We start from the raw sequence: 17,870 nt of genomic DNA on the forward strand, positions 1-17,870 counted from the left end.
CTTGCTCATCCGAGATGTACGAGCAAGCAGATACATTGGCAGTCTACAGGAGACCTGCATGTCATCTGGGATCTGCTGATCGCTGGTGCAATGCTTTAGAGGCGCCACAAACAAAAATAATAAATGCACATTTTTACCTGCAAACAAATGTGTATTTATTATTTTTTCGTGTAAAGGTGAACTTATCTTTTAACTGGTTCCTGTCTAAATTGGCCCTAACATGTGTATGTATGAATGTGAGTTAGGGACCTTAGATTGTACACCCCTTGAGGGTTAGGGACTGATGTGAATGTACATTATATATGTGTACAGCTCGTAAATTGACAGCGATATATAAGTACCTGTAATGAAAAAAAAATAAGTAAAAGGGGGGGGGGGGGCAAAACCAAAACCTAAACATTTTTTACCATTAAGGTAAAAAATGTTTAGGCTTTAGAACCACTTGAACTGTGGCACATTTGCGGAGACGTCATTGCGCTTTCTTTCTATGGGACAGTTATGGGAGTACTGAGGACTTTCTTGCACTGGTATAACTACAGGACATTATTTCTTAATTTGTATGTCTAGGCAAAATAAAAAAAACATATGTAGTACACCTTTCCAATGCATTCAATGCATACTTCTCCATGTTTTGTCTCTTTAAAAAAAAATTACTACAAGTTGTTGATCCTGTCAGAAATTACTGTAGTGAGATGACAATGACACTATTACTGCTGTCCAATCTACCAGGTTCAGCGTCATTCTGATGCAATAGGTGGCAATGCCTCCTCCAAATTCATTAAAAGACCTTCCTTGTTAATCAAGCATTGCTAATACTAACAGCATTACCGTAACCCCGGTTCAGACCTATGTGGCGGTGCGGGCCGCGTTTTGCACGGGCACAAGAGCATATTCATTTGAATGGACTCCTGTGCCCGTGACACGCAGGGAAAGAAGTCCCTGCACTTCTTTGGAAAACGCAGCCTGCACAGGAACCGAGGTTCAAAGTACGGTTGTGTTTCCCAGTGTGGGCGGCGTGCCACTATAATTAATGGCACCCGCCTGCGGGTCCGCAATTCTCTGTGCGGGTGGTGTGGCTGCACAGATTTTCCTGCGGATCCGCAGCAGAACCACCTGCACAAATGTGAACCTAGGGTAAGGGTGCCCACCATCAATATCCAGATCCAGACAAATCATTGTGGTTTGTATAGCATGGGGAAAGGTTAGAGCCTTTATAAATAAAAAAAATTGAAGTCTGTATCCTCATTGAACAGATTTCCCCTCATTTCTGGTTCTAGTGACATTTCTAATCCATGGGGCAGGAATTTATGTGAAATCTCCAATGCAGACAGACAGCACTGAAAACATTTTTTTTTTATTACAGTACAAAAAGTCTGAACTTCTGCAAGATCTGAATTGTCGTTTTCTGCCTTCGTGTCTTAAATGCGTTCTCTAAGCACTCTTTGGGGCCAGCTCTGCCATAGCTTTTTGGAATTGAAATTTATAATTATAAAGTTATTTAGTTGGATGAAGTCATGCAGAACATAGAATTCATTCAAGAAACAAGCAATGTGTTAATCACGTACGCCTTAGAAAATGATTTTCATTCATGAGGATACAGTAAGCAGAAATATGATTGGTAGCTATGGATTATGGCACTTTGCCAGTCATTGTTTCTTGCATTATACTTCTGTATTAAGTAAATCTATGTTTGTTTGTTTGTTTGGGGGTTTTTTGGGGGGGAGGGGTTTAGAAACTGATTGTTTTACAGAACACAAAATAAAACAAAAAAACTGCCAAATAAATTATTGAGCGTGCAGAACTGAGCTACTATTATAAGATATTTAAGCACAGTTTCAGCCAGATAAATACTTAGGGGTTGAATTACGAAAGGCAAATAGACTGTGCACTCTGCAAGTGCAGTTGCTCCAGAGCTTAGTAAATAAGGTGAAGCTTCACTTTGCAAAAAATACCCAATCACATGCAAGGAAAATAAAAAAAAAACAGCATTTTTGCTTGCACATAATTGGATGATGGAAATCAGCAAGGCTTCTGCTCATTTACTAAGCTCTAAAGCAACTGCTCTTGCACTTAGCAAAGTGCTCAGCCTATTTGCCTTCAGTGAAACAACTCTTCGTTGAAACCAGGGGCGGACTGACTATTGGGAAACTTGGGCACAGCCCGAGGGCCCGGGGTCCGTAGGGGGCCCCATGAGATGCCCCTGGTACCTTTTTCATAGGCTTTTTTGAGTTTGGGCAAGGACACAGGGGCCCCATGATCCCCTATTGCCCGGGAGCGCCATGAGTTGTCAATCCGCCCCTGGTTGAAACACACATAAATAGGAATTGTTTTACTTGCAATAGATCTATAAATGAAGGTAGGTTCACTTGTGATCTACCTCACCTGCTAGGTGGCTCCATAGACTAAGGATAGTAACCAAATTATAGATTCCCACCCTCTGCTCTCTCCTTCCTGTAAGCCTGCTTAAAGGGTAACTCCACTTTCGTTAGGGAAAAAAATAGCAAATAAAAAAAAAACAAACAACATAGTGTATACAATTGCGACACAAGTTATATTGTAATGGAATGTTATTACAAATTGACTTTTCCTTTCAATCTGCAGCGCTGTAACTTACTGTAAAATGCAATCCAATATGGCAACCTGGAGGCCTTCTGTACACAGTTGGTGTACAGAACGCCCCTAGAAATGTCATTTCCTTCTTGTGTGATTGGCTCACTGATTTTCCCAGAAGTCTGTACCAAGATACATGTCAGAACTTGGGCATCCCCTGCAACCAAAATGCCATTTTTGCTGAGAGTGGGAAATCATATCTAAGGGTCAGTTCACACCACAAAAAACGCACTTCGGATGCATTCCAGATGCGTTTTTGCTTACAGTTCACACCACACGCAGTTCCTGTGCAGTTTTGATGCAGTTTGCTATGTTCCAGTCAGGGGCGGCCTGACAACTCATGGGGCCCCCTGGCAATAGGGGATCATGGGGCCCCTGGGTCCTTGAACAGACTCAAAAAAACCTATGAAAAAGGTACCAGGGGCATCTCATGGGGCCCCCTACTGACCCCGGCCTTCGGGCAGTGCCCGAGTTTCCAAATGGTCAGTCCGACCCTGGTTCCAGTACAGTCCTGTGCAGAAAAAAATGCAGCATGTTCTACTTTTTTTTTTCTGCACCGGAAACTGACTGCACTGGTGTGAAATAGGGCCATTGGAATACATGGAAAACACTGCGCATGCATTTTTGATGCAGAAAAAAAAAACGCACTGGACTGCATCTAATGTGAACTAGCCCTAAAAGGATGCAGATCTTGCCACTCATTAGAGCCCTGCCGGTGCAGCAGCTGATTGATAATTGTAAAATTACTACCATTCATGATTGCCTCTCGGGGGATCAGGAAGGAATTTTTTTCCCTGCAGGAGCAAATTGGATCATGCTTTGCTGGGCTTTTTTGCCTTCCTCTGGATCATCTGTGGGTATAGGATTATAACTTTTTTTTTTTTTTTCCTATGGTTGAACTGGATGGACTTTATGTCTTTTTTCAGCCAAACTAACTATGTAACTGTGTAACATGGACACAGACAAACAAACAGCTATTTCTTCAGAATAACAAAAGGCAGGAAACGGCAACAAAATTTGTTAAAATCCAATGTGCATAGATCACCCAGAGGGGAATGTGTTTTCTCAACAAAAGTGGAGTTACTCTTTGGCAATGTCCTATATTTATTTATTTCAGGTACTTATATAGCGCTGTCAACTTACGCAGTGCTTTACATATATATTGTACATTGACATCAGTCCCTAACCCTCAAGGGGCGTACAATCTAAGGTCCCTATCTCACATTCATACATACACATACTAGGGCCAATATAGACAGGAGCCAATTAACCTACCAGCATGTCTTTGGAATGTGAGAGGAAACTGGAGTACCTGGAGGAAACCCATGCAGGCAAAGGGAAAACATGCAAACTCCAGGCAGGTGATGCTGTGGTTGGGATTTGAACCAATGACCCTAGTACTACCAGGTGGAAGTGCTAATCATTTAGCCACTGTGCTGCCCCATATAGCCAAAATCTATTACACAGCAAAGACTCCCACTGCCAGCTTTATTCCGATTTTCAGCTGGTGTGAGGCAACCCAATATGAAGGCAGATGTCAGGTGATTAAACTACCTGAATTATCTATCTATCTATTCTGTCATATCTGACCCTTGGCGATTGCATGGACTGTCACTTGTAAGCGACTTTTTCCATGAATTCTCTTAGCAATTATTTTACAGGGTAGGTTGCCAGGTCTTTCCCCAACCCCTACCATGCAGGAGATCCCACATGGCCAGGGATGAAACTAGGACAATTTAGACAGAAGCCAATTAACCTACCAGCATGTCTTTGGAATGTGGGAGGAAACTGGAGTACCCAGAGAAAACTCACACAAGCACAGGGCGAACATGCAAACTCCATGCAGGAGGCACCATGGTTGGGAATTGAACCCATGCCCCATTTACTGCATGGCAGACATGCTAACCACTAAGCCACTGTGCCGCCCACCTGAATTATAAACCTACCCTATTCATTTTTAAAGGAATACTTTGGTGGAATATATAGTATATATTTGCTAGGAGCTGTTTTTTAACCTGCTTAGTGAAATAGTAGACGCAAGGGACAGAGGTCTACGTGATTTTCTGGATCAGCAGATTTTTACACAGCTTCCACAGAAACAGTAAACCCTTTTACACTTATACCTGTTAAACTGTAAGCTGCACTTCTCAACTGAAAGAGCATTAAAGGCTTATAGCTTACCTTCATTAGTTTCTACTTCATATGGTCCTGTGCGTCTCTTGATTCGCGAATTGTTATTAAACACCGTGAAGGTTTCTGGAACTCCAAAATAGCTGCTGCAATAATAAGACAATTATTAATATTTAAAAAAAACAATGTCAAGAGCTGTAATAAATGTATAGTATTCAAAACTATGTATAACAATAGTTCATTGGGTCTCGGGCTCACATCTTAAATATTGTATCCTTTGGAAAGTCAAAAAAAAATTAAAAATGTACTGCTGATGTTGATGAACATACATATCAAGCATTAAAATAAACACTTTTCTCATTTTATTTAATTGAAATATAGAATTAAATTACTCAAATTGAAATTGAAATATAGAATTAAATATTGAATTAAATTAAATTTATATCTACAGTATTCATTTATTTAGTCTATTCCTTTTTTGTTTAACCTAACACTCATCATTCTGTAAGTAAAATAATGTCATATCAAAAGGGAAAGCGAAAACAAAATAAGAGAAATACAGGAAAGCCATTTTAAATGTAGCAACCGAAATATAAAATGGAGGACAGCTGGTCAAGATGAAAGACGATCTACAGGTATAGAAGAAGTTAATTTTTAAACCAAAATAATAGGACTTTAGATATTTTGTTTACATTACTATACATTTATGTTACAGTTTATTTACATTATTTATATTTTTTTACATTACTTTAAAATGAACGGGCACTACAACAAATAGCAAAAAGTAATTATCAATGAATTTCTGAAATAAAATAGTTTTTTTTTACTATAGAATCCTTTACGGTTTAGTCCTGTAATAATGAATGTATTAATAAATAAAAGTGCATAATATAATATCGTAAAAATAATAACTAATATTAATTATAATTATCATAATAAAGAAATTGCATCAAAATAATTCCTACAATGTAATTTTAATCTTTGTCTTCTTAAAAATAATATATCTTCAACTTGGGGGGAAAAAATTCAAAAGTGCTATTTTTTATTTCAAAAATGTAAATACCATGTAATTTTTATGTTAAAACTTAATTGTTGATTATAGAAAAAAATGGCAATATAAAAATACAGTTGTATAGCCACACATCCTCCTACAATATATAAACATGTAATTTAATTGAGTAACACAATATTTAATTGTTAGTGTCAGTGGAATAAGAAGTGAAGTGGATGGTTAAATGATGATTTTTTTTTTTATGCAGCAAAATATATGGTAGCAATTTTAAAATTAATAACATTTTTAAAGTGTAAGCATTTTGAGCAAGGAAAAATATTACTGCCTGATTAGTATCTTGATATTATAGAGATTGTTACATGAGCATAATAATAATACTATGAATAATAATAATATTAATAATAAGTTATCTCTAAAATCAACAATATTATCAATAAAAATTATTATTATTGTTTTTGTTGTTGTTGTTATTAAAAATCTATTATAATTATAAAAATACATAATAAAACAAATAATAATTATTATTATTATTAACTGTAACCCCTAAAATCATCCGTGCATTAATTTTAGCAAAGACAACATTAAAATGCACAAAATATTTGATAAGTACCCAATATGTTGATATTATCAAGTAGGATTTCATGAGATATTTAATTCACTATTTATGAAATTACTCTTCTATTTATTTATCTATTTTAAGGGTACATTCATCAACACGAGGCAATGTCTGTATTATAGGCATCTGTTTTATTATCTATGATAGATATGAAGATATTGCGGTACAGTGATCACAAGGGGAGTTGGGATTCACCGGGAAGACCAAGTGTTTGTGGCTGATGAGAGAGGAAGTTCTGAGAAAGTTATAGAAGATGTCATTCTAGAAGTGACAAGGAAAGGGAAGTGGTACAGGAAAAGGATAAAAGTGAAGCCACAGAGGAAGCCGAATGGTAATGGGATCCATGTAAAGCTTAAAGAGGTAATTTAAGGGGCTTTCCATTTAATTATAAAACTGGGCCACTGCCACAAAACCTTCCATACAGGAGGACTACAAGACCCCCAACTCCTCTTAGCTCCTTATTGTCCCAACAAGACTCTCTACTGCTTTTTGTTATTTTTATATTTTAATTAAAAAATTAAAATATAAAAATGTTTTTTAATATTTCGGATTGAAGAAACTACAATACCATTTTTCTTTACCTGAAGTGGCACTGCAAATAAAATATATTAATGTATCCTCTATATAATATGGTCATAATTTATAATAAAGGTGATGTACGTGTTGCTCTGTTGATATGTTCTGGTTTGGCCATTTTTTTAGCATAGGTAATTCCATAATTGCTGTCTACAATATGCCTATTTTTATAATAATGGATATATTTTTTAGACCTAAAAGTATAATGTCACCAAGAAAACGGACAGATTGCGACACTAGATTTCCCACGCTCAGGGAAATGTTACAGTATAAAAATAATTTACTATGGATCCATTTAAAATAATAAATCTGCAGCATCCAGTGGTCTGACTCGATGCAACATTCTCAAGTCTAGCCCAAGATGTATAGTCCAACCGGACCTTGGGGACAAGTTGCAAACTGACATTGGGGTGCAGCAAATTAGTAAAAGGGCTAAGTCCCACCTTTGACTTTCCTTTTAAACACTCGCCCCTCCCCCACCCATCTCCAGCCACAATGCAAATATCCCTTTCTAGCTTAAGTATACAGACAGAACCATGGCCCGAAACGCACTGTGTGCATCAGACCGACAGCTGTCCAATCAGCAATGAGGAGTGACGAGCCCGTCGGATCACTGCACAGAGCTTGTCATTTGTAATGTCATATTTACTATGCTGAAGCTTCCACTGGGCTTCAAAAAGGGAGCCATCCATCATCTGATATATATACTTATATAGCGCTGTCAATTTACGCAGTGCTTTACATATATATTGTACATTCATATCAGTCCCTAACCCTCAAGGGGTGTACAATCTAAGGTCCCTAACTCACATTCATACATACACGGGCCAATTTTGACAGGAGCCAATTAACCTACCAGCAAGTTTTTGGAGTGTGGGAGGAAACTGGAGCACCCGGAGGCAACCCACACAGGCACAGGGAGGACATGCAAACTCCAGGCAGGCGGTGCCGTGGTTGGGATTTGAACTGGCAACCCTAATACTGCCAGGCAGAAGTGCTAACCATTTAGCCACTGTGCTGCATGATATATACATATATACACATATATACACATATACATATATATATATATATATATATATATATATATATATGTGTATATATGCGTATATATATATATTTATGTATATATATATGTATATATATGTGTATATATATATATATATGTATGTATATATATATGTATGTATATGTATATATATATATATATATGTATGTGTGTGTATGTATATGTATGTATATATATATGTATATATAATTAAGCTTGAAGTGGTATTAAACCCAAAACCAAAAATGTCATATATTGCAGCTTACCAATCACTAAATGTAGTGACTGCATTAGTTTTCTTTTTTTAGGCTTTTTTTCTCTCTGTTTTCATCTGGTGATCTGGCCAGTAACACATCTACTGTATTAAAGTGCCCCCACTCTGGATGAAGGAGTACAGGGGGCACAGCATACAGCAGCATTGTCGGTCTGGGGAGGGGGTGTTTGATGGACTAGCATATTTAAATACACTAACAAATTGAAGCCAAACTCCAGCTCCCACTTTAGAATCACAGAAAAGTTACAGCAAAGTGTTTTTTTTTACTTTTTGAACAAAAGTTTTACATGAATAAATAAAAACTGATCATTGTAAGCACCCCTGCCAGTGTTAAATAGTTTGTCTCATCCCTGTAAACTGATGCATACGGAAGGGAGCTTGTTCTTTTGAAATCAAAAACAACAGACTTACTGGCTGGATCTCAAGATAAAAAAAGAAAAAGCCTAAGCTAAAAAAATAAAAACTAATGCGGCCATCACATCTAAGAATGGGTATACAATATAATAAATGTTTGCTTTTGGGTTTAAAATCACTTTAATGAAAATAATGATATGAGTGTGGCGTAATTTGCAGGCTTTGCCTAATGGACACTCTTTCCTTCTGTTATCCAGGGCTGTTTTTCTCAGAGAATAGGTGCAGGTACTCCGGCTGTCTGAGTCACCCCTTGTTTCTGCCCCCTACCCACCTCCAAGCACCATTCCTTGGTTCTACCCATTACCGACCTCCCAGTAGTGCCCTTTTTCGAGAATACAGAACCAAGTATCATTTTGTGATGCTAAGTAATTTGTATAGCATTTGATAACAAGAAAATCACTAAAATAGTTCCCCTGAAGGCAGCTGCAATAACTCCCCCCCTCCCCCCACAACAATAGACCCTCTTGAAAAATAAACTACCCCCCAGCAACAAAAGATCCTCATCATCAATAGTCCCTCCAGCAGAGCAAGCAACAATAGACCCTTCCCTCAACAGTAGATCCCTTCCAGCAACAATAGGTCCCCCAGAAGCAACAATAGACCTCCCTCCCCCAGCGAAAATTGTTTCCCCAGCAGCCAGCATCAACAGACCCTCCAGCGCCCCCTAGCATCCCTTCCTATTACATACACAGGCAGCACAGTGGCTAAATGGTTAGCGCTTACACCTGGCAGTACTAGGGTCGTTGGATCAAATCCCAGCCACAGCACCTCCTTCCTGGAGTTTGCATGTTCTCCCTGTGCCTGTGTGGGTTTCCTCCGGGTGCTCCAGCTTTCTCCCACACTCCAAAGACATGCTGGTAGGTTATTTGGATCCTGTCTAAATTTGCCCTAGTATGTGTATGTAAGTTAGGGACCTTAGATTGTATACCCCTTGAGGGTTAGGGATCGATGTGAATATATGTGTAAAGCACTGTGTAAATTTACAGCGCTATAGAAATGCCATAAATAAATACATTCAGTGCTGGAGGTACTGGACCTGTGTTGCTGCTAAAAGAAAAAAAAAAGCTGTGCTGTTATCTCACGCCAGGTCTACAGGCAGACAGTTTCTGTCTCACCGAAGATAACAGGCTGCAGTCTCTAATGCCATAAAACTCACAATACTCATGGCATCATGTGATTTTTGCCTAGTATTTATATCACATGACATGAAGACATATTTTTTTACTCTACAACTATGACATTACTACTTTCGGCTGATCTCACACATGACAAGATGATCATTCAATCTGATATTTTCACTAACAGTGTTACATAACAGGCTCGAAAGCTTCTCTATCATATCGTAATGTTGGTAAACTACTGCTTCCTGGTAATTTATGTAAAAAAAATGATTTAAGTGTTCATCAACATCAGTCGGATAAGCTGCAGCTATTTTAATGTGTAGAGAAATAAGCTGAATCTTAATGAGATTGATGCATCAGAGCAATACCTAGAGTAGACAGAATGTACCAACGAGTCTATTAATGGGTCAGTCCACCCAAAATGAATTTTTCTCCTTGGTGTGATTGCTGATAAGATGGAATTCCAACTAGATTCTCATATTTTTTATAGAGTTCCGGCAACAAGATTTTCTTATCTAAATTACTAAGTATTCACATCCACAGCAACTATAATGAGGTTCCCATTATCCCTGGTCAATTTTATTTATTTCAGGTACTTATAAAGCATCGTCAATTTACACAGTGCTTTACATATATATTGTACATTCACATCAGTCCCTAACCCTCAAGGGGCGTACAATCTAAGGTCCCTAACTCACATTCATACATACACATACTGGGGGCAATTTAGACAGGAGCCAATGAGCCTACCAGCATGTCTTTGGAGTGTGGTAGGAAACCGGAGTACCCAGAGGAAACCCAAACAGGCACAGGGAGAACATGCAAACTCCAGGCAGGTGGTGCCGTGGTTGGGATTAGAACCAACGACCCTAGTACTAGCCAGACGGAAGTGCTAACCATTACTAAGGAGAATGCTGATCTAGAAGTGAGGCTACAGAGGCCTCAAAACATTTAATTCTCAGCATTTACACATATGTAAATGGACACCCTAACAATGAACCTCTCGCATTTGCTTCTCTTTGGTCTGTCTATTATACCATTGAAACGATTATGTTATATCTATTAGATAAGTGCAAAAAATACCTGTTGATCCTGCCAGAAATCCAATGAGCATCTAACATCCTGTGCCTCTGCTGCACTGAAGTCTCATGCAGTGTTACCAGCCCTGCCCCAGATGAGAAGGGGGGTGTTCTGCAGTCCAGATCACGAGTGAGCACCGTAGGGTAACAATGCTGATCCTCCATAGATACAGAACATTGGGTGAGCAGTGCCACCCTAGAACAGGAAGTGTGTTACTGATAGAGATGACTTGGGTTTGGCTCTGGGTTTTGGATTGAACCTATGGTCGGCAGAACCCAGAAGCAGCTGTCATTCCTAGGTTGATGAGCTGTGTCTAGGACATCCCACTTCCCACAGCTGAATGTACATGCATATGACATCATTGACTATTGACATCCAGGTTTGGCCAAACCAAAGTTTGAACTGAACCCAAGCTCATTGCTAATTGCTGATAGGGTCACCAGGTAAAAATAATGTAAAATATGGTAAGAAAAAAGAAAAACAATGCAGTTACCATATCTAACAATTGGTAAGTTGTATTATATTACAATTTATTCTTGAGTTCAAATATGCTTTAAATAAAAGTTTTGGGAGAACTGGCCCTTCTGTAAATATCTGTAGAAGCTGTAGAGCAGTGATCTTCAAACTGTGGCCGGGGGCCAGATGCGGCCCCTTGCCTTTATCTGGCCCTTGGAACACTTTTCCTTCCACTGACACGAACAATGGGGCATAATTCCTGTTATTGACATCAAAAACAGAGCACTAATTCTACCATTGACAGGGCACTAATCCTCCCACTGACACCAATGGTAGGCCACTATTCCTCCTAATGACACCAATGGTGGGGCACCATTCCTCCCCCTAGTGCCAAAAATGCACTGTTACTTCCATTGATGCCAGGACTATTTCTACTCCCAATGGCCAGTCTGGCCCCTCTAAAGTCTGAAGGACAAGAAACTGGCCCTTTGTTTAGAAAGTTTGGAGACCCTTGGTGTAAAGCATCAAATATACTGCATTAGAAAGAAAAATAGCAAAGCATTGAGCTATCCATAGACTACCAGTCCACTACTGCACCATCTCACATCCATGTACATTATAGATGTACACAGTGAGATTCCCTTTACATTAGAAGTCTGGGTCCCATGACATCATGGAATGCAAGTCTAAAGTAGTCAGGACACATGGATGCACCCATTGTGCTTGCTTCTGGCTAACTCCAAAGACAATTTCATGTCTATAGGGGCAGGCAGATGCCACCCTGGCCAATCACTCTTGAGAAAGATATCAAAGATGTTAAACAAACCCATCACAATCACCGTTGTCTCTTCAAAGCCCCTTACCCACAAAGATGGCGCTACACGGTGAAAAATGCTTGGTGGGTTCTAAACAAAGAGTTGTTAGCCATTTACATTGATGTTTACATTATCCTTACAAGTACAAGGAAAACTCTAGTGCTTTATGATTGCAACCAGTCAGCTTTTATATTTACATGAAACATGGAAAATTCTTGGGTACTAAGCATTAGTTTATTTTTGGCTTTTCCACAGGTACTAAATGTATGAACCCCCTTATGTTAAGATGTCCACAAACAGCTAAAAACCACCAGTCTTCTCTTAAGGCACAAAGAGAAATGATTGCACAAAATATACATCCAGGTACAACAATCAACATATGATGTGAAGATGATCGCAGTCTACCACCTGGAAAACGCTCGATGTTGTACGCCACTATTCTATGACTAAATCACTTGCTATGAATAGAACAGAATATGTTCTATGGTCTGATTTTTCCTGCACAACCATTTGTGGTTTCTTAAAAATAAACCATGTTTTATATGTTGATCAACCACCCTTGGATCATTAATGAGACGATAATGACTGGGACAAAATGTGATAGCACAATAGGCACATCTATTTTTACAGTCATCATACATCTGTTTTCATTGTCCTTACCATGGTCAAGTAAATGGCAGAATCATCGGTATCTAACCCTTCTTGTCCATAGCCAGATGTATAAAAGATCTCAAGATCTTGTCCTGGGGGCCAGATCTTCTGGGGCAGAACTAAAAATTATGGTCTAATGTTGTCTGCAAAATGACCACCAGTCAAAGTCACTGCATGAAGAAGCATTCGACATTGAGGTGGACACTGGATGGTATGATCTGCCTTTAGACCAATGATACTGCATTGCTCAGCAGTGCCAGACAGTGCAGTCTAGGATCTATTGTGATATTTTGTGGCAGAATAAAGACTACTGTTAATAGTGGTCAGAGGGGGGCATGATCCAGCTTGTTTCGCTCCATTAAATAGTTAATTTAACACAACCAAGCCTGAATGTTCACGCAATAGGTAGACTTCGGAATGCTGGTGGGAACAACAATGGTGAATGTTGGCCAATCTATTGTTCTCCTGAAAAAAAGTAATGGATGTGGGTGTTTGTTGGCTCTCATAGACCTACTGTGGACACCAATACCCAACCTGGCCAAATCTGATGGTGAACATGACCCTCGTGAGTATATTTGGAACTGCCATACACATCCTAAAATTGGTCAAGGTTGAACAATTCAAACATCAAGTCCAAGGATTGAACTACCACAGAATATCGGCATAATACTTCTTTACTGCATTGTCACTTATGCCTTATGGTCTTCCTTCTCACAACCAAGAACAACAAGTTCCTGAAATAGTTGTTCTTTCCAGTAAATTGACATTTTTTCTATAACAATCAATCAGGTTTCAGCTTTCATTTCACAATCTATTTAAAATGAGACGTGAAATCTGGTTTGGTGCTTTTGGGCAGAACCTCTATTTTTAGTTGCTCTTGTGCCTATTCTAATGTTAGCACTGCTACATGGAATTTTCCAAGTGAAACAATGGTCTACCTAGCAAACATGAGATGCTCTGCACTTTAAAATGAGCCAGGTAGGTTACATAGATGTTTGGTGGAAATATTTTGCACTCTAAAACATTTTTTTAAATTGTGAAATTTTCTGCACCGTGAAATGTGCACAAAAACCACACATGCATCTTTACAAATGTTACAATATATTTTAGCTTTTCTTGTAGCGATCAGGATTAGGATCTCCTGGAAGGAGATAACAAGACCTTCCAAGTGTTGAAATTGCCCATTATTGCACACAGTGGTTTCACAACTTGCAGGCAAATCTCTGCAAGAGAATGACAACTGTTACCTCCCCTATGGAGAAAGGGGAAGAAAACTATGACAGCGTGTGCATTTACCCATCCTCTAAGAATTTGGTGGCAGGGCTTAGAGGTGCACTGATGCCATCAAGAATGTCTCACCAAGAACGATGGGTGTTAAGGCATCTGTCTATGTCTAAGCTGCTAGAAGTATCATTGATGATTGTGCAATGCTAAGCTAATGATGCTGGTAAGCCACCAAGCAGCAAGGTAATGCATTTTAGGTAAGGTGTAGAAGAAGTATGATTATTGGCAGGATAGACATGTATACTTTTATGGCATTACAGATCCCAACTGGCAAGGCACACAAAAACTTGTGGTTCCATAGGCATTAGAAAGCTACAGGTTGAAAAAGCTATGTAGTGCAAGGACATGCCTTACTGGATACAAATTAAATGTATTGTTTAGGTTTGTCCTCATATTATGGAGATTATACAATCAGATTGTATAGTGTATGGTCAGCATTGGGTGGGATGGGCAATGGGGGGTGGATGACATGTGCATCATTCAAGTGGTCAAGGCAGCAACACAGCAGAACTCTGATAACTCTAAAATTACAGCACAATATAAGAATCGCCTACCTGTTCCCGGGGGTTAGAGGCTGGCTCAGTCCATACAGCATGGTTCTGCCCGCCGCCTGGATGGGGAGGGATTCTGGGGGGCTCAGCTGGACCATTCGGGCTTCCGCAGCTTGCTCAGCTTGAGGTCCAGAGACAGGCAGAGGGATGGGGGGTCTGCAGAGCTCTGTGGTTGGGGGTAGAGGGGTCCTGCAAAGTTCAGTGGTTGGAGTCAGGGGGGCTCTGCACAGCTCTGTGGTTGGGGTCTGTGGGGGTCTGCAGAGTTCTGTAGATGGGTTCAAGGGGGGTCTACAAAGCTCAGTAGTTGGGGTGAGCTGAGCTCTGCAGATCTCTGTTGAGGGGGTCAGAGGGGCTCTGCACAGCTCAGTGGTGGGGGTCAATGGTGCTCTGCACAGCTCAGTTGTGGGGGTCAATGGGGCTCTGCTCAGATCTGTCGAGGGGGTCACTGGGGCTCTGCAGATCTCAGTGGCTGGAGGGGCTCTGCAGATCTCAGTGGCTGGAGGGGCTCTGCAGATCTCAGTGGATGGAGGGGCAATGCAGATCTCAGTGGATGGAGGGGCTCTGCACCCTTCGCTGGTACTCAAGCTCTGCAGTCTCAGCTCCTGCTCCCTGGCCTTTATATTCCCCGATCCCTCCCCCCTCCTGAGCAGCTCAATCACCGGCACAGCATGAGGGGGGGAACTGGGGGCCGCCCCCTCCTTCACCCCACTCTGCTCCACTCCACGCGTGCTCTCCGCCTCTGCCTGTCGGGGGGGTGAGCTGACATCCGGAGCGTCTCCCATCTCTGCTGTCCCCAACCTCTCCATCATCCTCAGGGCACAATCATAGCACAGCTGTCACCTCCCACCGAAATCCTACCTGGGGGGGCAGAAGAAGAAATCCCATCAGACATGTGCCAAGGAGGGATCACACCAACCACCACACTATGCAACGACCATCCAATCTCCACCACACTATGCAATGACCATCCAATCACCACACTATGCAACGACCATCCAATCACCACACTATGCAATGACCATCCAATCTCCACCACACTATGCAGCGACCACACAATCTCCACCACACTATGCAACGACCATCCAATCTCCACCACACTATGCAACGACCATCCAATCACCACACTATGCAATGACCATCCAATCTCCACCACACTATGCAACGACCATCCAATCACCACACTATGCAATGACCATCCAATCACCACACTATGCAGCGACCACACAATCTCCACCACACTATGCAATGACCACACAATCTCCACCACACTGTGCAACGACCACCCAATCACCACACTATGCAACGACCATCCAATCTCCACCACAATATGCAACGGCCACACAATATCCACCACACTATGCAATGACCACACAATCTCCACCACACTATGCAACGACCACACAATATCCACCACACTATGCAACGACCATCCAATCTCCTCCACACTATGCAATGACCACACAATCTCCACCACACTATGCAATGACCACACAATCTCCACCACACTATGCAATGACCACACAATCTCCACCACACTATGCAACGACCACACAATCTCCACCACACTGTGCAACGACCACCCAATCACCACACTATGCAATGACCATCCAATCTCCACCACACTATGCAACGACCACCCAATCACCACACTATGCAACGACCACCCAATCTCCACCACAATATGCAACGACCACACAATATCCACCACACTATGCAACGACCACACAATATCCACCACACTATGCAACGACCATCCAATCTCCACCACACTATGCAACGACCATCCAATCTCCACCACACTATGCAACGGCCATCCAATCTCCACCACACTATGCAACGACCATCCAATCTCCACCACACTATGCAACGACCACACAATCTCCTCCATACTATGCAACGACCACACAATCTCCACCTCACTATGCAACGACCACACAATCTCCTCCATACTGTGCAAGGACCACCCAATCTCCACCACACTGTGCAACGACCACACAATCTCCTCCACACTGTGCAACGACCACACAATCTCCTCCACACTGTGCAACGACCACACAATCTCCTCCACACTGTGCAACGACCATCCAATCTCCACCACACTGTGCAACGACCATCCAATCTCCACCACACTATGCAATGACCACCCAATCTCCACCACACTATGCAATCACCACCACACTATGCAATGACCATACAATCTCCACCATACTATGCAACGACCATCCAATCACCAAAACACTATGCAATGATCACACAATCTCCACCACACTATGCAATCACCACCACACTATGTAATGACCATACAATCTCCACCACGCTATGCAATGACCACACAATCTCCACCATACTATGCAATGACCACACAATCTCCACCATACTATGCAATGACCATCCAATCTCCACCATTCTATACAATGACCACGCAATCTCCACCATTCTATGCAATGACCACACAATCTCCACCATACTATGCAATGACCATCCAATCTCCACCATACTATGCAATGACCATCCAATCTCCACCATTCTATGCAATGACCATGCAATCAACCTCAACACTATGCAATGACCATCCAGCCATCTGTTTTGTACATAACCGTTTTGTATATAACTATGATATAGTATAACATCTGATAGAATTTAACACACTCACGAACTAGTTTAATATGTGGTATACATTGCCATTCAACACACAATACAGTATAGATAGTCAATGTATATATATAGTCATTGTAACGTTTACCATCTGATATGAATTGCAATTCAACACATATATACTGTACATATAAGAGAGTTTGACATCTGATATGATTTACAATCCGCACACAGACAGTATGTGTATGTATATATATATATATATACAGTAATCATAATAAAGTTTAGCATCTGACATGAATTCCTAATCAGCATATATATGTATGTGGAGTATAAGTATATCGTCATGATTGATTCTAATTCTGATAGGAATTACAACACACACACACACACACATATATATATATAAATATATATATATATATATTTATTGGTATCACATACCACTAGTCAATATGTGTGTCCACTAGTCAATATGTGTGTTTGCTGGAATATAAATAAATAAATAGTGGCCAGCCCTCTGCTGTGTCAGCTATAATTGCACTACTGCAGTCATTGGCAACAGGCTGGACTGCGAGATGAGAGCACACCCTGAACAGCCATATATTAGGTCACATTACAGGACTTATTTATAAAA

The 17,870-nt window shown here is 40.6% G+C and overlaps 1 protein-coding gene across 1 annotated transcript in view; it reads right to left on the reverse strand.

Annotated features, from left to right (window-relative positions):
* The window catches only part of TAL1 (TAL bHLH transcription factor 1, erythroid differentiation factor), a 31,855-nt gene that overhangs the window by 8,352 nt on the left and 5,633 nt on the right, over positions 1-17,870 (reverse strand). Inside the window, exons 2-3 of the mRNA XM_089684437.1 lie at positions 14,642-15,496; positions 4,792-4,886 (exon numbers count right to left, since the gene is read on the reverse strand). Of these exons, the coding sequence (XP_089540563.1) occupies positions 4,792-4,886; positions 14,642-15,447 (901 nt within the window). The 5' untranslated portion in view covers positions 15,448-15,496. The remainder of the gene's footprint in view (positions 1-4,791; positions 4,887-14,641; positions 15,497-17,870) is intronic.

Source organism: Staurois parvus, unplaced genomic scaffold (genome assembly GCF_062004578.1).
Source record: "Staurois parvus isolate SC_StPar_1 unplaced genomic scaffold, SC_StPar_1.0 ptg000347l, whole genome shotgun sequence".
Classification (NCBI taxonomy): Eukaryota; Metazoa; Chordata; class Amphibia; order Anura; family Ranidae; genus Staurois; species Staurois parvus.